The sequence below is a fragment of the Cnephaeus nilssonii genome (genome assembly GCF_951640355.1).
Source record: "Cnephaeus nilssonii genome assembly, chromosome: 19".
Classification (NCBI taxonomy): domain Eukaryota; kingdom Metazoa; phylum Chordata; class Mammalia; order Chiroptera; family Vespertilionidae; genus Cnephaeus; species Cnephaeus nilssonii.
This window is the reverse complement of record NC_137090.1, coordinates 19,832,489-19,859,947: the sequence shown is the minus strand read 5'-3', so window position 1 is coordinate 19,859,947 and position 27,459 is coordinate 19,832,489. Positions and strand designations below refer to the sequence as shown.

General features: G+C 41.7%; 1 protein-coding gene across 1 annotated transcript in view; it reads left to right on the top strand.

Moving 5' to 3' along the window:
* TLK2 (tousled like kinase 2) overlaps positions 1-27,459 on the top strand; it is a gene marked incomplete at its 5' end in the record, with an annotated part of 85,766 nt that overhangs the window by 23,354 nt on the left and 34,953 nt on the right. The window contains 9 exon segments of the mRNA XM_079799206.1: positions 151-222; positions 1,192-1,261; positions 2,271-2,314; positions 2,995-3,090; positions 13,183-13,350; positions 17,811-17,906; positions 19,101-19,193; positions 22,515-22,625; positions 24,002-24,138. Of these exon segments, the coding sequence (XP_079655332.1) occupies positions 151-222; positions 1,192-1,261; positions 2,271-2,314; positions 2,995-3,090; positions 13,183-13,350; positions 17,811-17,906; positions 19,101-19,193; positions 22,515-22,625; positions 24,002-24,138 (887 nt within the window).

Genomic DNA, 27,459 nt, shown 5'->3' with positions numbered 1-27,459 from the left:
AGTTCTTTTCAAGTTGACTTGGAGACATTGTAGTTACCCCTTGGCTTCTACGTCAGGTGACTTACGGTAGACATCAAAATCAACAGGCTTCTTCCTCACTTTTGCTGTTATCTTAAATTAGTTTCTTTTAATTCCGTTTTTGTCTTTCAGGGGCCACTTAATAGCGAGTCTTCAAACCAGAGCTTGTGCAGCGTGGGGTCCTTGAGTGATAAAGAAGTAGAGGTAAGAAGCCAGATCTGTTATAAGACTTTTCATATTTCCACAGTTTCAGTCTGGGATAAAAGATAATATAACTCCAGGGGTGCTATTAAGGTCTGCGCTGTTTAAGTTGTGTGCTCTTTGAGTGTATTTTTTAATTTTAATTTTTTCCTTTTTATTGAATTTACTGGGGTGATACTGATGGACAAAATTATACAAGTTTCAGGTGCACAACACATTATCTGTACACTGTACTATGTGTCCACCACCCCAAGTCAAGTTTCCTTCACCATTTATTCCCCCTATATCCTCTTCCACCTCCCCCACCTCCTTGTGTCTGTATTTCTTTTAAATTTTTGCTTAGTTGCCATCAATAAAGGTCAGATATTTGCAGTTGTATCTGAATTAGTTTAGATGCCCTTGAATTTTAATGCTTGTTAGTACTCAGATGTGTGGGTCAGTATAGCAGTGTAGCCTGGCCAAGTTTAGTAATAGAATTTGAAGAATTTTTTTTTTAGGCAAAAAACCCAGCTGCATGGATATGGGTCCAAGTCTGCAGCTACCTATTTTGCATTTCAACAGAACTTTCAATAAATTAGAGCTAGTTGATTGATTATGCAGGTCTATCCTTTTTGGAAAAAGAATTGGATTTAAGCTCTTAAAGTAGATAGCAGCTATTAGGATATTTCGGCAAGCCTACTGTATGCTAGATATTTGTACTACATTTGTGCTTTATAAAAATATCTTATTTAGGCTTTGCAGTACCTCTGATTTACAGACAAGTAAACAGAAGCTCTGATATTTTAATCAGTTTGCCAAAAATTGTATAGATGGTGTGGTTCCAGACCTTATGCTCTAAGAACAGGACACTGATTTAGGGCTTGTCTGTACCAGTTAAATCTTATAAATTTGATATTTTGTACATACTCTCTAATTTTCATAATCTGAAAAATTTGACACAATGCTAATTGTGATTTATATGGTATTTAACAGACTCCTGAGAAAAAACAGAATGACCAGAGAAACCGGAAAAGAAAAGCTGAATCATATGAAACTAGCCAAGGTAGTAATAATTTCACACCAATAAAAATACTAAAATCTTATGTACTGTACTTAGGTAGAATTTTCCATCATACTAGATAATTAGTTTGTATGCAGGGATTCCTAACAAAGGAGATGTTGTACCTTAAGGGAATATCATGATGTTTATTATAGACTTGCCACTTGATATACACTTGACAATACAGTGTCAGTTCTTTGGGGACTCATGTTTTTCCTGTTGTAAGTTAACGATCTTCTGGCCACAGGTTTTTGTCCTTCAGACCGAGCATGTATTGTACAGAAAAGAAGTTACACTGGAGCTTCAACTATGCATTAGATCAGTGATTTGTTAATAATAGGTGCCCAGAAATGGTTTTATTTACCTGGCTGTCCTTTCCACCTACTCTTTTTCCATATCAATTATTTAGTTGGACAATGGCACTCAGTGGAGTAAATCTATAGATGTGACAGTTCTAATGCCAAATATCTTTATATGAAGAAAGAATAAATGGTTGGGCTCTCCCCCTCCACTCCCCTTTGCCTTCTGTAATAGAAGTCCCAGTCTATTTGCATTTTTCTTGTTCTTTTAATCTACTAATTTTTTACTTTTGGGGTGAGGGGGGGAATTCTCCCAAAATGACAAGGTCACAAAGTCTTGTGAAATAGAATAAACCCTTTACTTTAAATGAGTTTGTTTTGAATTCTTTGTTCTCTTAGTTGGGGGTATGGGTTATAGATTACTTTTATTTTGATTCACAGTTGTGACATAAAAGTCTATTTATAAAGAAAGATTAACAAATCTTAAAGGGAAGCAAGCTGTGAAAAGGTCTTTCACTGCTTATTCAGTCTTTCTTTATATAGAGGAAGCTCCCTGTCCTTATGAGCTAGGTATTTTGCTCATTTGTCAAAAGTAAAACCAGCACTTGAATTGATAACAGTGTATGCAGTTATTGAGTACATAGTACATTTTAGTGATTGATAGTTTACATGTGTTATTGGAAAAACTATACTTACTTTGGTTTCATTTTCAGGGAAAGGCACACCTAGGGGACATAAAATTAGTGATTACTTTGAGGTAAGTTAAATTTTTTGGGGGGAAGAGAATCTATTTTTAAATAAAATTTTGCTTTATTTAAGGCTTTAGAAAGCAATATTTTTCCTTCACAATGCTTTCCTGCACTTCCCATCTTCATCAGTCTTATGCCATCCGATTTCTCTCTATAAGAGGAAACTGCTACTGGCTTTCTGAATTTAAATTTGTTTATGATATGTCTTGTCTGTGATGATATAAAAATTCACAAATGAGGTGATTTTTTTTCTTGGCCAGACTAGGTTTTGTGTCTTACAAAGATTGAAGTTGAGTAACGTGGACTCTTCTCTTTAGTCCAGTGGGACACGTAGTGAGCTCACTGACCCATCGTCAGTGGTTACTAAAGAAGACGCTAACATCCACCAGACCACTATATTTCTGCTTCGTGTATTTGGTGACAAGAAGGGAAAACATTCTTCTCTTAGTTTTTCAAAACTATTTCTAGCCATGTTTTCTTGGTACATTTCTGCTGGAGCTCATTCTTAAATATCTAATGAAAAAGATAACAAAATTTGACTTACGGCATTTTCTTTCTAGAATAAGATGTATTGACTTAGAGGGGCCATATGTAATTAAGACCTGTTTGTGTATTAATCTTTTACTCTCCTTATGTGAAGCATAGTACTGTTTTGAATTATTCATATCCATTTTTCCCTGTTGGCCAGTTTGCTGGGGGAAGCGGGCCAGGAACCAGCCCTGGCAGAAGTGTTCCACCAGTTGCACGATCCTCACCGCAACATTCCTTATCCAATCCCTTACCGGTAAGCATTCACCTGGAGAAATTTGACACCTGTTGCAGGAGACAAGAAACCCAGGAACACTCAAGCAAAATTTCTCTTAAATTAATCACTCAAGGGGAATGAGGCAGTAAGGAGAAAAGTTCATAATATTACCTCTGAATCAGTCACTTAGATTCAAATCTATATATAGTAAATTAATGTTTTACAAGAGCTAACTCTATTCTCAGTATAATAAATTCCCTCTAAGCCTACAGCTCAGTGTTCTGTCAAGGAAATGGTTTCCTATCCAAACAGTTTTTTTTATCCTTGACAAACTTATATGTTCCTATAAGTGTATTTTTTTAAAACTTTGGTTAGCTCCTGGCATTTTAATTATTTTCAAGACTTAATCAGTGACATAGTAGAGAAGCTAATGCTATACAAATTTGAGATAGGTTTGTTTACTGCCTATAAGTGAGATCTGAAGGTCTTAAAAACATTATAGCCAAGTTAGTGGTTTTCAACCAGGTAGTTTTGCTCCTCAGTGGACATTTGCCAACGTTGGCATAATTTTTAGTCACAACTAGGGGTGGAGGGATGGTACCATTGGCATTTAGTGGGCAGAGACCAGGGATGCTGGTAAACATCCCACAATGCACAGGAGAGGCCCCCCCAGCTTACTGAATTTTCACAAACTATACTAGCACAAGAAATGAAGTTATTACCAGCCCCCCAGAAACCTCCCTTATGCTCCCTTCCAGTTATTAGACCTCTTCCTGCCATCCAGAATACCTACTATCCTGACTTCTAACAGCATAGATGAGTTTTTCCTGTTTTTGTACTGTGTATAAAAGGAACCATACAGTATATACTCTTGTGTCTGACATTCTTTTTTCAGCATTACTTTTGTGAGATTCATCCATATTGTTGTGTGTTACTGTAGATCATTCATCATAATTGGTGTGTAGTATAGTTTTAATACATTTTAATTTATTTATAAGTTATATGTTTTAATTTTTTTTAAATATATTTTATTGATTTTTTACAGAGAGGAAGAGAGAGGGATAGAGAGTTAGAAACATCGATGAGAGAGAAACATCGATCAGCTGCCTCCTGCACACCCCCCACTGGGGATGTGCCCGCAACCAAGGTACATGCCCTTGACCGGAATCGAACCTGGGACCTTTCAGTCCGAAGGCCAACGCTCTATCCACTGAGCCAAACCGGTTTCGGCATATGTTTTAATTTTTAACTATATGATTTATCTATTGCCCATCTTCTCCCACTAGAATGTTCATCCCATGAGAGCAAGGGCTTGGCTTTGTTTTGTTTACTGCTGTTTTCATTTATCACAGTACTTATTACTTTACATAAAGGTATAATTATTTTAATTATTTCTCTTACTTGATATGGAATATCTTGGCAAGATAATATCTTGTTCAGTTTTCAGTCTCTAACACCCCAAAATAGTGTTTGGCACACAGTGGGTATTCAAGATCTTGAAAGGGAAGAATATATGGATAAAGAATTGCTTTAGTGCCCTGGCCCGTGTGGCTCGGTTGGAATGTCGTCCGTGCACTAAGGTGTCACAGGTTTGATTGCCGGTTGGGGCATCATACCCAGGTTGTGGGTTTGATCCATGGTTGGGGCTAGTACCAGGAGGCAACCAATTGATGTTTCTCTCTCACATTGATGTTTCTTCCCTCCCCCCCCCCCCCCCCCGTCCCTCCCCTCTCCCTTTCTTTCCCTCTAAAATCAATAAAAAAATATCCTTGGGTAAGGATTGAAAAAAAGAATTACTTTAGCTTCCTCCCCCCCAAGTAGTTTTTTTGTATTTTTTAAATTTAAGCAAAAGTACATAAAACAGCCCTAGCTGGCTTGGCTCCGTGGATAGAGGGTTGGCCTGTGGACCGAAGGGTCCCGGGTTCGATTCCAATCAAGGGCACGTACCTCAGTTGCAGGCTCCCTGGCCCTGGTCAGGGGCATGCAGGAGGCAACCAATCGATGTGTCTCTCTCACATCGGTGTTTCTCTCTGTCTCTTTCTTTCCCTTACACTCTTTCTAAAAATCAATGGGAAAAAATTATATATATCCTCAGGTGAGGATTAAAAAACAACAACACATAAAACAGCATTTTAATGCAAGAGTTGGTAAACTACAGCCCATAGCTGGCAAGCTAAGAATGAGTTAGGTTTTTAAAGAGTTACAGAGACAAAGAAAAATATATGGCAGAGAGAATATATGGATTGAAAAGCCTAAAATATTTGTCTGGTCTTTCACAAAAAATGCTTACAGGAAATCACTATAAAGTTAACTCTATGTAATTGTTAGTTAGGTCAAGAAGTAAACTATTTCCAGCTTCCTAGAAACTTATATGTGCTCTTCCCTGATCACAACTCCCCCTCTCTACACTAGAAACAGCTGCTATTCTAATTTTTGTGATTATTTGCTATTCCTTACCGTTTGAGCATCCATGTTCACCCTAAACAAAACAGTTTAACTTTGTCATTAAGTCAGTTTTGTTAATCATGATGTGTTTTGTTTTTTATTTTATTTGGGGGGAGGGCAGGTCATAATACTATGTGCTTTTATTATGTTTTTCTCCATCATCTTGACTGGAAACCTTAACCATGATGTTTAATCAGTGTTTAAATCTTTTGTGTTCTGATTCTGTCAGTTAGGCTGTTTGTTCTATCAGTTACTATCTATCACGTCTTTCATAATTTGAGGAGTTGTCTATTTCTTCCTGTATTTAAAATTTTGCTCTTTATTAAGTGCGTTTATTCATTTCTTGTGATTTTTTTTGCTCTAAATGCAGTTTATGTGATATTTAATATAACTAACTTTACCCTCCTCCCAAATAAATGAGTACCTCAGAACATTAACTCAATTTACCTGCTACTGACTTGGTGGTGGTGGTATGTTTTTATTTTGCCTTTTTTTAGCCTTGTAAAACATTATCATTTTATACTGTCACTGTTCACTTATATTTATCTGTATACTTACCTCTTTATACTTCTTTCCTTTTGACTTCTTACATCTTCCTCCTAAGGTCATTTCCTTCTGCCCAAATTACTCCTTTAGTATTCTTTTTTTTTTTTTTTTTAATCTGCTGGGAGTAAGTTAAGTTTTTGTTTGCTTAGATAACTTTACTGTCCCCTTATTCTTGAAAGATGTTTTTGCTGTGTATGTTTCTATACTGGCACTTTAAAGTTTTTTTAGTTTATCATTATCTTCTGGCTCCCATTGTTATTGTTGAGAAAATAGCATTCATTTACTTATTTATTTGAAAATATTTGCTCTTTTTTCCCTGGCTGCTTTTGAAATATGTGGTGTTCTACAGTTTCACTATGATGCATCCTTTTATTTTGCTTGCTTGTGATTTATTGGGCTTCTGGTATCTATGGGTTGGTGTCTTGCAGTATTTCTCAAAAATTATTAGCCATTGTCTCCAAATATTATCTCTGTTCTCTTTTTAATCCTCCAATGAAATTCCCATTCATGACATGGTAAACTGTCTCACTTTGTCCCCAGGCCCCTTAGCTTCTTTTTCTATTTTCTTTTAGTCTCTGTGTGCTACATTCTGGATAGTTTCTTGCCTTTTAGTTCCCAAATTCTGATTTGCTATGAACCCCAGTGAATTCTTAGTTTTTGTTCAGATACTGGGTAGGGCAAAAGTAAGTTTACAGTTGTGAGTACACGGAAACACAGAGTTAATAAAGCTATTGTAATAATCATAACCTGCATGTCTTTTTGCATACGAACAACTTTAAATTTGCTTTTGCCCATGCTATATTTCCCTGCAGGTATTTCCAAGCCTGTCTTTTTTTTTTTTTTTTAATCTAGTAGACAGTTATTTTATAATCTGTGTCTGATAATTTCAGTATTTGAAGTTGTTATAAATCTGTTTCTGCTGTCTCTTGTTTTTCCTAGTTGTTGCCTGGGGTTTCATTTCTTTCTTTCTTTAAAAAGATTTTTTATTGATTTTTAGAAAGAGAAGAAGGGGGAGAGACATCTATGTGAAAGACTGATGAATCTCAAAGGGAAGAGGGGTTGCAAAGAGACTAATCATTGCCCATAGACACAGACAATAGAGTGGTGAAGGTCTGGAGCTGGGTGAGAACCTGGTAGTTAAGGGCAATGGGGGTACCTCTGTAATACTCTCTATAATAAAGGTAAGAAAACAAACAAAAAAAGATTTTTAAATTGATTTTTAGAGAGAGAGGAAGGGGGAGAGAGAAACATTGATGTGAAAGTGAAACATCAATGGACCGCCTCCTGCACATCTCCTACCGGGGATTGAACTGGCAACCTTTGGGTGCATGGGACGATGCCCAACCAACTGAGCCACACTGGCCAGGGCAGGGTTTCATTTATTTATGCTTTTTTTTTTTTTTACATCATTCTGCGTATTGTTCTTGAAAAATTATTTGTGAAATTTCTTTGAGAGCTAGGATAAAGATGCTTTTCTCCAGAGAGAATATTTGCTTCTTCCAAATGCCTAGAGTAAGTATGTCAAACTCGTGGCCCGTGGGCCACATGCCTCGTTTATTTGGCCCATGTTAGCCTTTGAGTTTGACATGCTTGGCCTAGATAGTCTACTAATCCAATACTGGTTTAAACTACTGAGTTTATGGCTTACATTTTGTGTATTTGATTTACTTATTTTGTTTGTCTCAACCACCCAGGCAATACTAATTTGAATTGAGCCAACATTTCTCAGGGGAGCCCCGTCCCTTCATTGACAACTTCTTTGCAGCTCTTTTAGGGTGGGGGCAGTTTTTCTTCTGGGAGTGTCTACTAGCCCTTTAGAAGCCCAGCTTGAAGTGGGAACAGTTTCCTTATTGAACTGGGTGGGCTTTTGTCTGTGACTTTTGCTTGGCACTAGGGGGCACTAGAAATGGAAATTAAAAAGATTTGCAGGTACCCTTAGGGCAAATGTGACTTGGGTGCTTCTTTTACTTGTCTTGTTTCTCATTTCCCTTAGATTTTTACACTGGCGGGTCCCCCTCCCCCCCCACCCCCTTTTTTTAAATCAAGTCTTTGATGCTCTTAATATCTTTTTTTATACTTTGTCCTGTTTTCTAAGGGAAGGTGGTTGGATCAAACATCCTAGCTTGTTCTATTTCCAGAAATAGTTTTAAATCTATCAGCTCTTGGCAAATACTTATTAAATACATAATAGAATTATGTATTGATTTGAATATTGTGGCTTTGGAGATACATTCACCCAAATAGTGAGCATATTGTTATGAATGGGTGTCACAAGTGTTCTGGAGCCTGAATTTAAACCATTGCATTTGGTGAGCTATGAGTGTTGGTCTTAAGGAGGTGGACTCTACTCAGAGATCCTTTTTCAGGATCATTTTGGTTATTATATTTTATTTTCATTTTCTAAAATGAAAATGTTAAATAGCTTTTCCTGATAAAGGGATATATACATATTTTTAAAATACAACAATTCAAGTGGTAAAATAGAAAGTCCCCTCCAAAAGCACTATTATTAAAGAGTCTAGTGGCCATATATGTATATATACACTAGAGGCCCGATGCACGAAATTTGTGCAAGGGTCTCGGCCCTCATAGTCCGGCTGCCTCACGGCTCCACCCACTGGTCATTCCAGAAGGTCATACCAGAAGGTCGTTCTGCTGTCCGGTCTAATTAGCATATTAGCTCTTTATTTTATAGGATGTATGTTCATATGATAGATTTCCTTATTTTGGTTGTAATTAATTTATTTAACCAATATCCTATAAACATTTTATATTCTATAAGTAGTACTGTAATGAATGTCCTTGTATGTACATATCTCTGTACTTATGCATTTTTTTCCTTTTGATAAATTTCCAAAGTATAATTCCCAAGTCAAAGAATATACTCACTTTTCTGGTTATTAGCAGTTTGAGAGTCTCAGTTTCTACATATCCTTCTATTACTGAATTTTATCACTATAATCTTTGTCAGTGAGAAAAATGCTTTGTTTTAACTTGCATTTCTTAATTACTGATGGTAAACACTTTTTCATATATTTAATGGCCTTTGGATTTCTCTTTCAATGCTTGTCCAGGTCTTTTGTCTATTTATTTCTCAGAGTACTTGTTTTTTCTTACTGATGGGTAGGAGCACATTATTTATTAAAATAGTTAACTCATCATTTATATTGTAAATATTTTTTCCTGTTTGTAATTTTGTCTTTTGACTTTATGTTGATTTTCACCATTAAGAAGTAAAAAAATTTGAAGTAGTTGAATTTATCAGTGTTTTTTTTCTTTATTACTTATTGTTTTTGTATTATTCTTAGATGTCCCTATATGGTTTGTATTTTTAATGTCATGTTTAAAATATACTTAACCACTAGAAGGTCATAAAAGAATTTGTTTATATTTTCTTATAAATTTTATATGATACTAGAGGCCCGGTGCACGAAATTCATGCACGGGTAGGGTCCCTAGGCCTGGCCAGCAATCAGGGCCGGATGGAGCCTTCCAGCTGCCAGCCAGGACCTTCCTTCCAGCTGCCGGCTGCTGGCCGCGGCCTTCCTTTGTTCCACACCGCCCCCTGGTGGTCAGCGCATGTCATAGTGAGCAATAGAACTCCCAGTCGAACTCCCACGGGGACACTTTGCATATTAGCCTTTTATATATATCATCATCATCATCATATATAATAAAAGGCTAATATGCAAATCGACTGAATGGTGGAACAACAGGTGGAATGACCGGTGGCTATGATGCACACTGACCACCAGGGAACAGATGCTCAATGCAAAAGCTTCCCCAAGCCTGCAGGCCCCAGGCCAGCCAAGACGGGTGACAGCGGGGGCCCCCACAATCGCCCACCAGTCGCTCTGCAGAGGGAGGCAACTGGCTGCAGCGGTGGGGTGTGGGGCCGGCGCCAGGCCAGTGCCAGTCCAGCCAAGGTGGGTGCAGCAGGGGCCTTCCGATCACCCCGCCGGTCTCCACACAGATCAGCCCTGATTGCCGGCCTGGCCTCGGGACCCTACCATGCACAAATTTCATGTATCGGGCCTCTATACTAATAAAAGGGTAATATGCTAATTAGACCGCGTCGACCAGACATCTTCCAGTCGTCCGGTCTTCCTTCCGGAAAAGCCATGGTGGCGGAGGCCGAGGCAGAGGCGGTTAGGGGCGATCAGGCCAGCAGGGGAGCAGTTAGGGGCGATCAGGCTGGCAGGGGAGGGCAGTTAGGGGCAATGAGGCTGGCAAGGGAGGATGGTTAGGGGCGATCAGGCTGGCAGGGGAGGGTGGTTAAGGGCGATCAGGCTGACAGGAGGGCGGTTAGGGGCGATCAGGCCAGCAGGCAGAGTGATTAGGGGCAATCAGGCAGGCAGGCAGGTGAACGGTTAGGAGCCAGCAGTCCCGGATTGCGAGAAGGATGTTCAACTGCCGGGATCGGGCCTAAACTGGAAGTTGGACATCCCCTTAGGGGTCCTGGATTAGAGAGGGTACAGGCTGGCCTGAGGGACTCCTCCCCCTCCCCCCCCCATGCACGAATTTCGTGTACCGGGCCTCTAGTCTATATAATAAAAGCCTAAGCGACGGTTACAACAGAACGACTGGTTGTTATGATGCGCACTGACCACCAGGGGGCAGATGCTCAATGCAGGAGCTGCCCCATGGTGGTCAGTGCGCTCCCACAGGGGGAGCACCACTCAGCCAGAAGCCAGGCTCACTGCTGTCAAGCGCAGCTGCCACATTGGGAGCCTCTCCTGATTCCGCGGCAGCACTCCCGAGCGGTGGTAGCAGGTGCAGCGGGCCAGGATGCGCGCGAGCAGTGTGGCACCCAGCCCCGATTCGGGCTCCTCCCTTGCCGCCTGCTGCTCGGTGCACTGCTACATCCCCTGAGGGGTCCCGGACTATGAGCGTGATGTCCGATTGCCAACTTAGGCCCGATCCCCGCAGATCGGGCCTAATCTGGAAGTTGGACATCCCCCGAGGGGTCCTGGACTGTGAGAGGGCGCAGGCCAGGCTGAGGGGACCCCCTCCCCCCCGTGCGCAAATTTTGTGCACCAGGCCTCTAGTAGATAGATAAGGAAGCAACCTTCTTTTCCTTTTTTCTAATATCTGCAAATATCCTATCTTTTAATAAGTTCCCACTAATTTGAAATGTATTTTAATCACTAATTATATGTTTGTATTATATGGGTCACTTTCTGAATTTTCTGTATGATACTGATTTAGTTAATGTTGCTTTGTATATGTTTTAATAGTCAGATTTCCCAGATATTCCTTATTAAAAATTATACAGCTAATTTTGATTATTTTTCTAAGTGAACCTAAGAATTCATTTGTGAAGTTCCACAAAAATCAACTCCCTAAAAGAGAGCAAGAGGGAACCCAGATGATAATTATGCTATCACCACACTCTCTTGTGAAATAGGAAAAGAAAAACTAAACTAAAAATAAAGAAAAAGCCCTACACATTGGTTTTTAGAGAAGTTTGACATCTGTAAAATTTGAATCCAGAAGCATAATATTGCAATTTAATTGAGGTCAAATCTTTTGTATTTGTCAGTGGAGCTCTAGTTTTTATTTTTTTTAAATATGTATGTATATATATTTTTAAAATGTATTTTTATTGATTTCAGAGAGGAAGGAAGAGGGAGAGAGAGATAGAAACATCAGTGATGAGAGAGAATCATTGATCGGCTGCTTCCTGCATGCCCCACACTGGGGTTTGAGTCTGCAACCCCGGCATGTCACTGGGAATCAAACTGTGATCTCCTGATTTATATAGGTTGATGCTCAACCACTGAGCCACACCAGTTGGGCTCTAGGTTTTATGTATAATCTGCATACTTCTCAAGTGTATTTCTGAGTATTTTACATAAATTTTAAGTCTGCTTTTTCTTCCATTACATATTCTGATTATAATAAATTGTTGTTGGTGTATGGGAAAGCTATTGATTTTTGTCTATTTATTTTATATATGACCATTTTATTGAACTCTTGTTTTTTAGTTGATTTGCTTGGTTTCCTTTGTGAATAGTTATATCATCCAAAAATGATATTTTTTAATGATGCTTTACTATTTTCCAGTGTTTTTACCTCATATTTTTCCTTATCACATTGACCAAAACTTTTATAAAAACGTTGAATGATTGTGATATTAATGTGTTAATTCCATGTAATTCCTAACATTACAGATAGTGTTTCTACTATAGCACCATTAAGTTTATGTATGTTAATTTCTAAAAAAAATACTCTGTTATATGAAAGATGGATACTTCTAGTTTTTTTTATTTTTTAAAAATAATTTTTATTTATTTCAAAGAGGAATGGGGTGGGAGAGAGATAGAAACATCAATGATGAGAGAGAATCATTGATTGGCTGCCTCCTGCACACCCCACACTGGGGATTGAGCCTGCAACCCGGACATGTGCCCTGACTGGGAATCAAACTGACCTCCTGGTTCATAGGTCAATGCTCAATCACTGAGCCACCAGGTCTTTTGTGTGTGTTTTTTTAAGAGTTGCCAAATAATGCAGACTTTTTTTGCAGGGGTCATTTACAAAGGGAAGAATCTTGATTCCCCACCTCCTAACATTCATGTAATGAATTACATTAGTGGATTTGCTAATAATAAACCATACCTACATTTCTGGAATAAATCATACATAATTGTGGTATATTATTCTTTTAGTGTAGTATGGAGCTTGTTTTGCTTATATTTATTTCAGCTGTTTTTTGCATCTAAGTATAGTGTGGTGAGAATAGGATTAAGAGTGAAATAAGCTCTACCTATAAAATAGGGAACAAATAAAATATCTTAATCTTCATTTACCTACAGGATAGAAATAACATTTCCTTTGTAGGATTGAGGGTATTATGAGGTTGATTTGTTGAACTCTACAGAGTAACCTGCCAATTCAGAGTTGAGTAAATATAGAACCATTAAAATGTAGTTTTGCTTAATTTGAGTAAGATATTAATTCAGGTTGATAGCTAGGTTATAATCCAATAATGTTATTTTGCTCTCCATATTTTTTTTCAGAGGTGTTTGGTTTTTTTAAATCATTATTATATTCAGTAACTGTTTTAATCTGTTTCATGTTTTGGCAATATCAGGTTTTCTTTCTCATGTAATTTGTGTGTTTTTTAATGTTTTCCAGCGACGAGTAGAGCAGCCCCTCTATGGTTTAGATGGCAGTGCTGCAAAGGAGGTATCGGAGGAGCAGTCTGCTCTGCCAACCCTGATGTCAGTAATGCTAGCAAAACCTCGGCTCGACACAGAGCAGCTGGCACAGAGGGGAGCTGGCCTCTGCTTCACTTTTGTTTCAGTGAGTACTGAGCCTGAGTTTATGCAGATCCTTGTTGTCCTGGAGCTCCTTGATGAAGTTAGAATAATTATTTTTGTAGAGAGAGGATGACCTTTTAACTCTGTCACTTCTAGAGGTAGTGGTGAGCTTCTTCTCAGACTCCCTGGGTTCAGAGGGCTGAGAGAAACCATTTTGTTAATGTCTGAACACATTGTGGGAAGAAAAATGCGATCTTAGGTTGACAAAGTAAAGAAAATATAGATCAAATTCCATAACAACCTGAGAACTTATAACAAGTAAAATTTCCAAACTACAGTCATCACTTATTTAAAGCAATATTCAAGTCAGTAAAATTTTAGCATGTAGTCAGGGATTCCATAGCTTGTTTACAAGCTGTTTCACCTCTGGTATTTGGGTGACCAACATGCTTGCCTTCTCTCAACTCTTCTGAGAGGTTACTTTTTCCAGGAATATTTATCTGTTTGCTCCTTTCAGCTTGCTTCTTTCTCATTCCTTGAAGAACAAGAACTTGAAAGTTTGACTGCATTTTTATTTGCCAAATTATAATACAATTTGACTCAAAAGTTTCTACTTTCTTGATTTCTGTGACCTACCAAGTGTTTGTGACCAAGGATGGTATAAAGCAAGAGAAAGCCCCATTGTCCTATGCTTCCATTTTAGGGACAATTTTCAGAGCTGAAGTCACCATTGGTTTAAATTTGTGTGCCTCTTACTGGTTCATTCTTTCCAGTTATAATCTAAGTTTTTTATTCTCTTTTTTTGTTAATCCTTACCCAAGGATATTTTTTTCATTGACTTTTTTTTTTAATTTTAATTTTAATTTTTTTTCATTGACTTTTAGAGAGAGAGAGAGAGAGAGAAAAGGGGAAAGAGAAAGAGATGGAAACATCAATGTGAGAGAGATACATCTATCTCTCCCTTCCTTGCTCCTGAAAATCAGTAAACATATCCTTGGGTGAGGATTTTTTAAAAAAGGAAAAATCTATTACATAAAAAGCCTGTGGTTGTCACGTCGTCACGCCATCACGCCGTAATGACCGATCAGCAGGAGGCTGTGTGTACGGGGAGGGCGGGGCTGCATGCACAGCGAGGCGCACGTGGGTGGGTGAGGACTTGACTGGAGGCGTGGGTGGGTTTCTGGGTCCCGCCTCTCGTGGCGGCGGCGGCAGCGGCCACAGGACTCTTTCTGGGTCCCGCCGAGTCGTGGGATTCTGGGTCCTGGGTCTCACATGATTTCGCCCTCTGGGCCCCTAGTAAATAAAGTATCAGAAAAATTCACATGTGGAAAATACTACATTACCTAATCCTCACAATATCCAGTATTTCTAATTATGTCTGTGATGAGTTGTACTGTGTTGTTAGGTGCCATTTTCTTTATAAAAGGAATTTTGGGACGATAATGATTGTATATTCCTGAATAGTTGAATAATATTTAATCCTAAATTAGCCTTCTAAATTTAACCCTTTGCACTCGCTTGCTTTTTTCATCGAGCTGCTACCGATGCTAACCGTGTCGAGTCACACTTGACATCCGAGTGCAAAAGGTTAAAAATGCCTTAGAAGCCCTAGCTGGTTTTGCTCAGTGGATAGAGTGTCATTCTGCAGACTGAAGGGTCCTGGGTTTGATTTCGGTCAAGGGCACATGTCCAGGTTGTGGGCTCAATGCCCAGTGGGGGGTGTGCAGGAGGCAGCCAATCAATGATTCACTCTCATTATCTCTCTCTCTCTCTCTCTCTCTCTCTCTCTCTCTCTCTCTCTCTCCCTCCCTCCCTCTCTCCCTCTCTCCCTCTCCCTCTCCCTCTCCCTCTCCCTCTCCCTCTCCCTCTCCCTCTCCCTCTCCCTCTCCCTCTCCCTCTCCCTCTCCCTCTCCCTCTCCCTCTCCCTCTCCCTCTCCCTCTCCCTCTCTGAAATCAATAAAAATATTTCATTTTTTAAATGAAAATAAAATACTTTAGAAATGCCCTGTAAATTGTGTATAAAAGTCACAGTTATTCTGGCTGGCATGGCCGAGTGGTTGAGCATTGACCTATGAACCAGGAGGTCATGGTCAATTCCCAGTCAGGGCACATGTCCAGGTTGCGGGCTCGATCCCCAGTGTGGGGCATGCAGGAGGCAGCTGATCAATGATTCTTTCTCATCATTGATGGTTCTGTCTCTCTCTCCCTCTCCCTTCCTCTCTGAAATAAGGATATATATTTTTAAAAAGTCACTATCAGCAAATAATATTAGAAATTAACTTGGATTTTGGACCAGTGTGTGTTTATGGATAATGTTTGTGGATTTAGGAGACTACAGTAGTCCCCCCTTATCTGTTCCAGGACCCCCAGTAGATACCTGAAACTACAGATAGTATCAGTAGTACCTATACATACCTACCTTTTCACTTAAACCCTTGTTGGCATATCTGAATCGCGAGTGTCACTGTTTGTGCTCTTTTAGGCCATTATTAAGTAAGACTAGAGGCCCGGTGCATGAAATTCGTGCACAGGGGGGTGGGGGGTGTCCCTCAGCCCAGCCTGCACCCTCTGCAATCTGGGACCCCTCAAGGGATCGGGCCTAAACGGGTAGTCGGACATCCCTCTCACAATCCAGGACTGCTGGCTCCCAACTGCTCGCCTGCCTGCCTTCCTGATTGCCCCTAACCGCTTCTGCCTGCCAGCCTGATCACCCCCTAACCACTCCCCTGCCAGCCTTTTTGCCCCCAGCTTCCCTCCTCTGCCAGCCTGGTCACCCCTAACTGCCCTCCCCTGCAGGGTTGATTGCCTCCAACTGCCCTCCCTTGCAGGTCTGGTGCCTCCCAACTGCCCTCCCCTGCTGGCCATCTTGTGGTGGCCATCTTGTGTCCACAGGGGGGCAGGATCTTTGACCATATGGGGGCAGCCATATTGTGTGTTGGAGTGATGGTCAATCTGCATATTACTCTTTTATTAGATAGGATAGAGGCCTGGTGCATAGGTGGGGGCCAGCTGGTTTGCCCTGAAGGGTGTCCCGGATCAGGGTGGGGGTTCCCTTGGGGCGTGGGGCGGCCTGAGCGAGGGGCCTGTGGTGGTTTGCAGGCCAGCCACGCCCCCTGGCGACCCAAGAGGAGGCCCTGGTATCTGGAATTTACCTTCTACAATTGAAACTTTGTAGCCTGGAGCAGAGCCAAGCCTCCTGCTCGCTCCGTGGCCGGCAGCCATTTTTTTGGGGGGGGGGTTGTGTACCTTCTATAATTGAAACTTTGTAGCCTTAAGCGGAGGCCTGGGCCAGCCAGGGTGTGCAGAAAGCTTTGCTTCCTCCGTTGCCGGGAGAAACCCTTGCCTCCTGCTCTTTCCAGCTCCGTAGCTGCCGCCATTTCTGTTTGGATTTGTTACCTTCTATAATTGAAACTTTGTAGCCTTGAGTGGAGGCTTAGGCCAGTAAGGGCAGGCGGAAGGCTTGGCTTCCCTGTTGCCGGGGAAACCCAAGCCTCCCTCCCGCTCTCTGTGGCTGTAGCCATCTTGGTTAGGTTTATTTGCATATTTGCTCCTGATTGGCTTGTGGGCGTGGCTTGTGGGTATAGCAGAGTTAGGGTCAATTTTCATATTACTATTTTATTAGGTAGGATAAGGGTTACTTGAATACAAGCACTATAATACTTCGACAGTCAGATGGCTACTGAGTGACTAACGGTTCGTAGTGCATACAGTATGGATACGCTGGACAAAGGGATGATTCATGTCCTGAGCGGGACAGCACACGATTTCATCACATCACTCAGAACAGTGTGCAATTTCAAACTTATGAATTGTTTATTTCTGAAATTTCCATTTAATATTTTCAGACCATGGTTGACCACAGGTAACTGAAACTGTGGATAAGGGGTACTACTGTATTCTGAATAGTAGTTCACAGTCCTTTCTGCCTGGAGTCACTAGCATCCCCTTGCTTCATTCACCAGCCTTTTCTGACAAAAGCATATTGAAATACAAGTGAAAGGGGCCTGTTATAACAGGAATAACTTTAATTTACACTTAAAAAAATTCTTTTATAAGCATTTGATTTTTTAAAAAATATATCTTTATTGATTTCAGAGAGGAAAGGAAAAGGGGAGAGAGAAATATCAATGATGAGAGTGAATCATTGATCGGCCGCCTCCTTCACGCCACCTACTGGGGATTGAGCCCTCAACCTGGGCATGTGCCCTTGACTGGAATCGAACCTGGACCCGTCATTCCACAGACTGACGCTCTATCCACTGAGCCAAACTAGCTAGGGCAGCATTTGATATTTTAAACTATTTCTAGGAACATGGTCCAAGCCACCATGTCTGGCTCTTGCTTCTCATTTGAATTGTTTTACTTTCTTCTTGGCTACATGGCCCTGACTTCTGCCTTTCATCAGAGTTCATTTTATATAGAGTTAATCATTTGCATTTATACACATGTTTGTGGAGGAAAATACAAAACTGTCTTGTGATTGGTGATATACCTTTATTACAGGCTCAGCAAAACAGTCCCTCTTCTACAGGATCTGGTAACACAGAGCATTCCTGCAGCTCCCAGAAACAGATTTCCATCCAGCATAGACAGACCCAGGTAGGTTGGCGATTGGTAAACAGAGGATAAAAAGATCTGCTTAGGAATAAATGCTAACCACATATAAAGTCTATGAGTCCTCTCTCTGTCTTCCCTTTAATTCTCTGACTTTACCTCATTATGTTTATTATTCTATTTAGAACTTACATTATGAGTACTTAAAGTCTTTTGGAAGGTGCTTTAACTTTTTGAGGTGTTTCTTTTCCTTTCTGGTATGTTGCAGCAGAAGCACTTATATTATAGCAAGCTGTTGAGAACAGAGCACTCATTTGGAGACCTTTAGGCCTGAGTTCAAATTCTGTCTTTACACTATATTTTTAGGCCTCAATTTTCTTTAGTATAAATCATCTGTATAATGTGGTTGATTCTAATTATCTCAAACAATATATACAAAATGCTTATTAGGACAGTGCTCACAGTAGTCATCAATGAATGTTAATTTACTACTTTATGAAAGGAGTTAATTTATTCCTTGTACCTGTTCATTTGGCAAGACCTAGATAAACTTCTTTAACATGTGGCACACCAACATACTTTTCTCCTTAAACAGTCTTCAGAAACATTTTAAGTTAGTTAGAATGTTGTGAACCATCAAATATATTATTTGCAAAGGATAGTGGATACATATCCTCTACTTTGTAATATTGAGCTAGCCAAATAATATACCAGATTTTCTTGGCACTGTGCTGCCTTCAGGTCAGGGCAGGACGCTTGACAATCTAGGAGCATTTCTTAAGTCTTGAGCTATACAACCTTCAGGAGCAGATTTTAATTTTATTTGAATTACCAGCCTTTGGGCAATTGAAAGATGGTTGAATATTCCGATAACTTTGATCTCTTCTAATTGTTCATTATTTCCACTAATTGTTCATTATTTCCACTAGGTGGCGTGCTTGGGTCATGTCTTCTCTCACTTTCATTTCTAAAGTAGTATGTTTCTCTATTGTTCAATGCACAGAGATATTGAGAATTCATATATTTAATTCCAGTATTAATATGTTTTTGAGGTGCAGGTGTAGCAGAATATAAACCTTAAAGAATGGGATGAGGAAAGGAGATTCAATTTCTTGAGCCATGTGATTCTTGGCTATTTGTGTTAGCAAGTGCCTTTTTGCCCCAGAAAAGCAATGAGAAAATGAGTGATGGCACGCAATATTTTGAGACTTAATTCTAAATTTTGTTTTGTCTCTATAGTCTGACCTCACAATAGAAAAAATATCTGCACTAGAAAACAGTAAGAATTCTGACTTAGAGAAGAAGGAGGGAAGAATAGATGATTTGTTAAGAGTAAGTATTAAAATGTGGTAAGAGATTTTATAAGCACTGATTGATGTTATGTGTATTTGGAATATGTGCATATCATAGAGATAATTACTAGAGCCAAAGAACAAAGTTAAATAATAAACATATGGATATTTTCCTTTAATTCAAGGGAATCTGAGTAGCAAGCAGGATCAAACCTACATTTTAAGCACTATAAATGCCTTTAAATTGGGAATCTTTTTTTTTTTTTTTTTTTTTAATTTCTTTATTGATTAAGGTGTCACATATTTGTCCTCATCCCCCCATTCCCATCCCACACCCCTCCCCTTGGATGCCCCAACCCTCTGTTGAACTTAAGCATTGGTTAGGCTCATATGCATGCACACAAGACCTTTGGTTGATCTCTCCCCCCTCCCCCCACCCTCCCCTATCCTCCCTCTGAGGCCCGATAGTCCGATCGATGCCTCCTTGTTTCTGGTTCTGTTCTTGTTCATCAGTCTATGTTGTTCATCATTTCCCCTAGATGAGCGAAATCATGTGTCACTATAGATATACTTATAAGAATTGAATGTGCGACGAGCAATAATAGTTATGCTGACAGGCAAATGAATCAGTCTGTAGTGAGTTTCTTTCTGGACCAACAGTTCTTTTGAGACCCAATATCAATGTCCACCGGTTCCCTATGAGTACATGTCGGCACTGACCCCTCAGCTCTGGATGGTGGACAAATGGTGGTAATGCAGGTCCGACTCCCTCTGGTTTGGTCTCGGCTGGACCCAGGGGCACTGCTTCACCCGGATCCAGGGGCCCGCGGCCTCGCCCGGACCCGGGGCCAGGCTCACCCGGCTCCAGGGGCCCGCGGCCTCGCCCGGACCCGGGGCCCAGGGCTCACCCGGCTCCAGGGGCCCGCGGCCTCGCCCGGACCCGGGGCCCAGGGCTCACCCGGCTCCAGGGGCCCGCGGCCTCGCCCGGACCCGGGGCCCAGGGCTCACCCGGCTCCAGGGGCCCGCGGCCTCGCCCGGACCCGGGGCCCAGGGCTCACCCGGCTCCAGGGGCCCGCGGCCTCGCCCGGACCCGGGGCCCAGGGCTCACCCGGCTCCAGGGGCCCGCGGCCTCGCCCGGACCCGGGGCCCAGGGCTCACCCGGCTCCAGGGGCCCGCGGCCTCGCCCGGACCCGGGGCCCAGGGCTCACCCGGCTCCAGGGGCCCGCGGCCTCGCCCGGACCCGGGGCCCAGGGCTCACCCGGCTCCAGGGGCCCGCGGCCTCGCCCGGACCCGGGGCCCAGGGCTCACCCGGCTCCAGGGGCCCGCGGCCTCGCCCGGACCCGGGGCCCAGGGCTCACCCGGCTCCAGGGGCCCGCGGCCTCGCCCGGACCCGGGGCCCAGGGCTCACCCGGCTCCAGGGGCCCGCGGCCTCGCCCGGACCCGGGGCCCAGGGCTCACCCGGCTCCAGGGGCCCGCGGCCTCGCCCGGACCCGGGGCCCAGGGCTCACCCGGCTCCAGGGGCCCGCGGCCTCGCCCGGACCCGGGGCCCAGGGCTCACCCGGCTCCAGGGGCCCGCGGCCTCGCCCGGACCCGGGGCCCAGGGCTCACCCGGCTCCAGGGGCCCGCGGCCTCGCCCGGACCCGGGGCCCAGGGCTCACCCGGCTCCAGGGGCCCGCGGCCTCGCCCCGACCCGGGGCCCAGGGCTCACCCGGCTCCAGGGGCCGGGAATCTTATATTGTAGAATTTTAATATTCTTTTATTGTTACTAGAGGCCTGGTGCACGACATTTGTGCACTGGCAGGGGGGTTGTCCCTCAGCCCAGCCTGTGCCTTTTCGCAGTCTGGGAGCCCTCGGAGGATGTCCAACTGATGGCTTAGGGCTGCTCGCCAGCCATGAGCCCGGCTCTGGCTGAGCGGCGCTCCCCCTGTGGGAGCACACTGACCACCAGGGGGCAGCTCCTGTGTTGAGCGTCTGCCCCCTGGTGGTCAGTGCGTGTCATAGAGACTGGTTGTTCTGCCGTTTGGTCGATTTGCATATTAGTCTTTTATTATATAGGATTTTATAGAGAAAAAGGAAGGAGGAAGGGGGAAAGGGGGTGCATTAATTTGTTGTCCCACTTATTTATGCATTGGTGGGTTGATTCTTATATGTGTCCTGACTGGGGATAAAACCTGCAACTTTGGTATATGGAGTCAATGCTCTAACCAATAAAGCAAGCCAGCCAGGGCCTTAGTATTCTTGAATTTTAAAACTATTTCACAGCCTGGGGTTTTTTTGTTTATTGTTTGTTTGTTTAAAATATATTTCTTTATTGATTTCAGAGAGGAAGGGAGAAGGAGAGAACGATAGAAACATCAATGATGAGAGAGAATCATTGATGGGCTGCTTCCTGCACACCCCCCACTGGGGATCAAGAACGCAACCCAGGCATGTGCCCTCGGCTGGAATCGAACCTGGGTCCCTTGGGTCCGCAGGCTAACACTCTACGCACTGAGCCAAGCCGGCCAGGGCAGCCTGGGTTTTTTTTATTTTGTATTTTTTATAATCTATTCATCTAAAGTTTTTTCAGCAAGTTATTATAAAGTAGCATTTATTTACCAAAAGAGTGGGGATCTTTTCTTTAACACCAGAATAAATTCAGGAGTTTCAATTCAAAATTGATCTTGGGTTAGTGGTTCTTTCCTTCTCTGTTATTGTAGGAGGCTTGGATTTTTCAAAGTATTTACCCCATCCTTCTGGCCACAGCTAAATTAACTGTGTATTTACATTCTGGCGTTCTTGAACCAGGACCTTGTATTCAGCTAGTTAGTTCTATCTTATGTGGGCATGGGTGTGCCTGGCTTTTCTGGTAAGAAACACTGTGTACATTCATGTCTCCTCTTCTTTGGAAACAAGAATTAAAAAACAAAGAACAATTGAACTTAAAGAACTATATGTGTGTTTTTTATTCTGTAATTTTTTGTAAATGTTGAATCACCCTTTATAAGTATTTAATCTGTAAGTGCTGTAAAGTGCCTAATCATTCTTTTTATGTATTTTAAGCATGTCATATTTCATAGGGTTTTTTCCCTTTCGTTTTGTGATAATTGAGGCATATGTGATGTACTAGATTTAGCTAGCTGTAACTGGCTTTTGGGAGGAGTAAAATATGATCAGTAGAAAAACAAGCTCACTTTTAGTAACAGAATTCATCTTTAATAAATAGATGATAAGTTTATTAAGAGAGAATAAAGAATTTAACATTTTTTAAGACTTCTTCGATCCTTAATTTTGCTTTTGATTTAACAACTCTGACATCCCTAGAAACTTTTTTTGTATTTATCTTCCTTGGAGGTAATTAAAATGTTGTTTTCCATTGAAGGCCAACTGTGATTTGAGACGGCAGATTGATGAACAGCAAAAGATGCTAGAGAAATACAAAGAACGATTAAATCGATGTGTGACAATGAGCAAGAAACTCCTTATAGAAAAGGTGAGTGGTGAAAGGCGGCCAGGATTCTACGTATCCCAAGGTGCTCAGTGTGTGTCATTATTGTGGCTTCTTACTCCTTACCTGGGATGAAAATATTTCAAACTAGAGCTTTTTAGGAAAAGACTTATTGTTTGATAATTAGAATTCTTTCTTGCTTGGATACTTGAACCAAGCATCCAGAGTGATAATTTGGGACATTCATTCTGCTTTTTGGTTTTGCATTGCTTTGAGTGTGATGTTGATTGGACAGAAACAGCTTGTCCTAGTTGAGTTTATTTGAGGTGGTGGTTCCCTAAATTCTTTTATTTATTTAAATTTTAATTTATTGATTAGAGAGAGGGGGAGGGATAAAGGGGGGGGAGAGAGAGAGAGAGAGAGAGAGAGAGATATTGATTTACTCACAACCTTGGCATATAGTTGAGCTACCCATTGGGCCTTAATTCTTATTTTATCTATCTGTTGAAGTGTGGATTCTATTACAAACATTTAACAATAGTTACATTTCCATTTCAGAGAGGGTATTTGGAGTAATGTAAATATATAATAATGTTATAATTAAGTGCTTTGTGCTGTAAAATAATTATGTTGGTATATCCTTGTATGTGATTAATTGGCTCTGTCCTTCGTAGTTGATTAGTTGCAACTTGCTTTTAATAGTTATTAGTAACTTCTTTTTAAAAGTTTTTTTTATTATTATATTCCCAGTACTTATTTATCTTACATCGAAAGCTTTAAGATGGCAGAACTTACTAATGAAATTATTACAAGGTAGAGGTTTGAGGCAGCCTGGTTACTTGTGCTTAAAAATCTTTGGAATGTTGTTAAAATGACAGGGAACAGTGATAAAAGTGAAGTGATTATGCTGATGTCAAAGATACTGGGAAATTTTGCTTCATCTTTTATTTTTTAATTACTTTTTTATTTTTAATCCTTACCTGAGGATATTTTTTCCATTGATTTCTAGAGAGAGTGGAAGGGAGGGAGGAGGGGGGGAGAGAGAGAAAAATGGATTGGTTGCCTCCCACACGCCCCCCCTACCAGGGTTGGGGAAACCTGTAATAGTGATACATGACTTTGGGAATCGAACCCGAGACCCTTTGGTCTGTGAGCCGATGCTCTAATCACTGAGCAAAACCAGCCAGGACTGCTTCATCTTTTAATTTATTAATTTTATAATAAGGAAACCACTTTTTTTCCATTTTTATGACAAGGTAGATGTTAATACAGAGCATTTATTTAAAGTTTTAGGTTACTTCCTAAGGTCAATGTAGATTTAGCCAGTTGTACTAAACTTTGCACAGTATAGTACAAAAAATAAACATAATGAATTCTCATAGGAAAATGAAATTATTTTCTATTTGTTCTTTTCTTCTAAGTCAAAACAAGAGAAGATGGCATGTAGAGATAAGAGCATGCAAGACCGCCTGAGATTGGGCCACTTTACCACTGTCCGACACGGGGCCTCTTTTACTGAGCAATGGACAGATGGTTATGCTTTCCAGAACCTTATCAAGTAAGTTAATTTGTGATGATTAAATTGAGAATTGACAACTTGGTTTGTATTTTTTAAGTTTTCTGTAATTGTAGTCATTAATAATTCTAGTAGTTAGTGATAGTCATCCTTTCCGTCAGTTTCAGCCATCACGTGTTAAAAAATGTAGGGAAAATCCTGAGAAAATTAAACAAGTAATCAAAGGAATTAAAACAAGTTTTACATTAAAGGTTAAAAAAATTAAAATTGCCAGAAATTCGAAATCAAGGTGTTGCCAGGAGCATGCTCCCTCTGAAGTCTCTAGGGAGGATCCTTCTTTGGCATTTTGTAGTTTCTCCCTTGGGTAGTGCATTTCACAGTTCCCAGTAGATATCTATAATAATAAAAGCATAATATGCTAATTAGACCGGACGTCCTTCTGGATGACCTTCCGGACAAAGTGGGGGGCTGCGAGGGAAGCCCGGGTCCTGGGTGCCTGCTGGCGGTGGCGGGAGGGAAGCCCAGGTCCCAGGTGCCAGAGGGAAGCTGGTGCTGGCAGCTGGGGGAAGGAAGGCCTACTCTTGCACGAATTTCGTGCATTGGGCCTCTAGTAGAACATAAAAAATCCTGGGAGTTTTTAAAAATTTGCATCTGGTATATTTAGGTGCTATCTGTAGAGCACTGCTTAAACATTTTTTGGTGAACGTGCATTATTCTTTACTGCCTCCTGCTTGTTATATATATAATATGGTTGTGGTCTGAAATAACAGTTTTGTTGTTGACGGTGCCTGTATTCTTTTCTTTGGCTACTGTAACAAAATACCACAAACTGGGTGGTTCAAAACAAATTTATTCTCTCAGAGTTCAGGAGGCCAAATTTCTTTTTTGTAGAATGACAGAATCTGTTGGTTGTTTTTTGTTTTTTTTTTTACCAATTCTCAAATGAAATCTCTTCTACCCTCTGAAGCCTCTAGCAAGGATCCTTCTTTGGTGTTCTGTGGCTTGTGGCAACATAGCTGCTTCGATCTAGGTCTCCATTTCACATTATGTTCCCCCATGTGTCTCTGTGTCTTCTCTTTTCTTCTTGTAAAAACAGCAGTCATATTGGAATTAGGGCCCACCCTACTCCAGTATGACCTCATTTTAACTAAATGCATCTTCAATGACTCTATTTACAAAGGTCATAATCTGTGGTACTGGGCGTGAGGACTTTCATATATATTTTAGATGACACAGTTCTACCCGTAATGGTGCCAAAGACCGATTGTCTTGTTTTCTTTTACGGGCAATGGCTTTTGAAATAGGGTTATTTAGATTTGAGTGAGATGGATTTATTAGGTCATTAGTACTTTTGTAAAAGATGGTGGAAAATACTCTTTCCATGGGTAATGAAGATCCAACACTCTAAAATTGATGGCATGCAAGAAATATTTAAGGCTCAACTGTATAAAGGCACTGTCATATGTGCTGGTAGTAGAAGGGTTGATAAGACATGGTTCTTGTTCTAAGAGAATTTATAGTTTATTGACATAATCCAGACTTTATACTCTCAAACCATAATGAGTATCACTGATAAACTATCTTTAGATAACTTTTATTTGTAAGTATAAATAGGTGAGTATTTTTAAGAACATCAGGAATTAATGTAGGAATCCTTATTATATTGATCTCTGCTACATCAATTTTCATGTCAAGGCAAGCTCTTTTATTCTTTTTTTTTTTTTAAATATATTTTATTGATTTTTTACAGAGAGAAAGAGAGAGGGATAGAGAATTAGAAACATCGATCAGCTGCCTCTTGCACACCCCCTACTGGGGATGTGCCCGCAACCAAGGTACATGCCCTTGACTGGAATCGAACCTGGGACCCTTGAGTCCGCAGGCCGACGCTCTATCCACTGAGCCAAATTCGGCTCTTTTATTCTTATATTGTACAGTTTAAGATGCCCCAAAGATGTTTTGGCATCACTATACTACCATTTGTTTATGGTTTATATATATGTTGACTGTGGGGCTGGTAATCTGTGGAGGTTGAATGATTCTCCCACTATAGTTGATAGTTTAATTTAGATATTGTCTGGTTATCTCCAGAGACTTCAGAGTACCTTATACTCATGGCCCCTGAAAGGGTAGAAATGAGCTAAAGATATTTTTTTTAACCAATTTTTTTTATTAGGAAACTCATGTTCAGAGAAGGTAAATTATTTATTCATTGAGTCAGAAGGAAGATTGTGATTTTACTTAAACATTCTGTGTCTTAATCCAGAAATTTTTTAAGTCACAAATTATTTTATACATATATTTTGGAGGGGGAAGCATATCTCCAATGATAGTTAAAAAATTTTTTTTTCAGACAAGCATAAAACTCTTTAATTAAAATTGTCAATTCTGCTGTTAAATTGATATCTAATCAGTGATCCAGCAAAGGAATTGTATTATCAGACTAGGAGCCCGTTGCACGAAGTTTCGTGCAATAGACCTTCCTTCACCTGGCTGCCGGCACCAGTTATCCGCCAGCAGCAGTTTTCCTCTGGCCACCCAACGATCAGAGCGCCTCCCGCCAGCACGATCGGCCACCCCGAGAGGAACTCCGATCGGGAGGCGCTCTGATCGGGTGGGTGGCCAGAGGAAAACTGCTGGCGGAAAACTGGTGCCAGCAGCCATGCAATCGGCCACCCTGAGTTCCGCCACCAGCGTCTTCCGCAGCGCCGGCCGTTTAAGCTGGAGGAGCGGGGGGCGGGGACTCGTGAGTCCCCGCCCCCCGCTCCTACCGCCAGCCAATCGGCCACCCTGAGTCCTGCCCCCCACGCCTCCAGCCGGCCCAATCATGGGCGTAGCGGAGTGATGGTAATTTGCATATTACCATTTTATTAGGTACTAGAAGCCCAGTGCACGAAATTCATGCACGGCGGGGGGTTGTCCCTCAACCCAGCCTGTACCCTCTCCAATCTGGGACTCCTGGAGGGATGTCCGACTGCCCGTTTAGGCCCGATCCCACCGGGCCTAAACGGGCAGTCGGACATCCCTCTCACAATCCAGGACTGCTGGCTCCCAACTGCTTGCCTGCCTGCCTTCTTGATTGCCCCTAACCGCTTCTGCCTGTCAGCCTGATCACCCCCTAACCACTCCGCTGCCAGCCTGGTTGATGCTTAACTGCTCCCCTGCCAGCCTGTTTGCCCCCAGCTTCTTTCCTCTGCCAGCCTGGTCACCCCCAACTGCCCTCTCCTGCAGGGTTGATCACCTCCAACTGCCCTCCTCTGCTGGCCTGGTCACCCCTAACTGCCCTCTCCTGCAGGGTTGATCACCTCCAACTGCCCTCCCTTGCAAGCCTGGTCCCTCTCAACTGCCCTCCCTTGCAGGCCG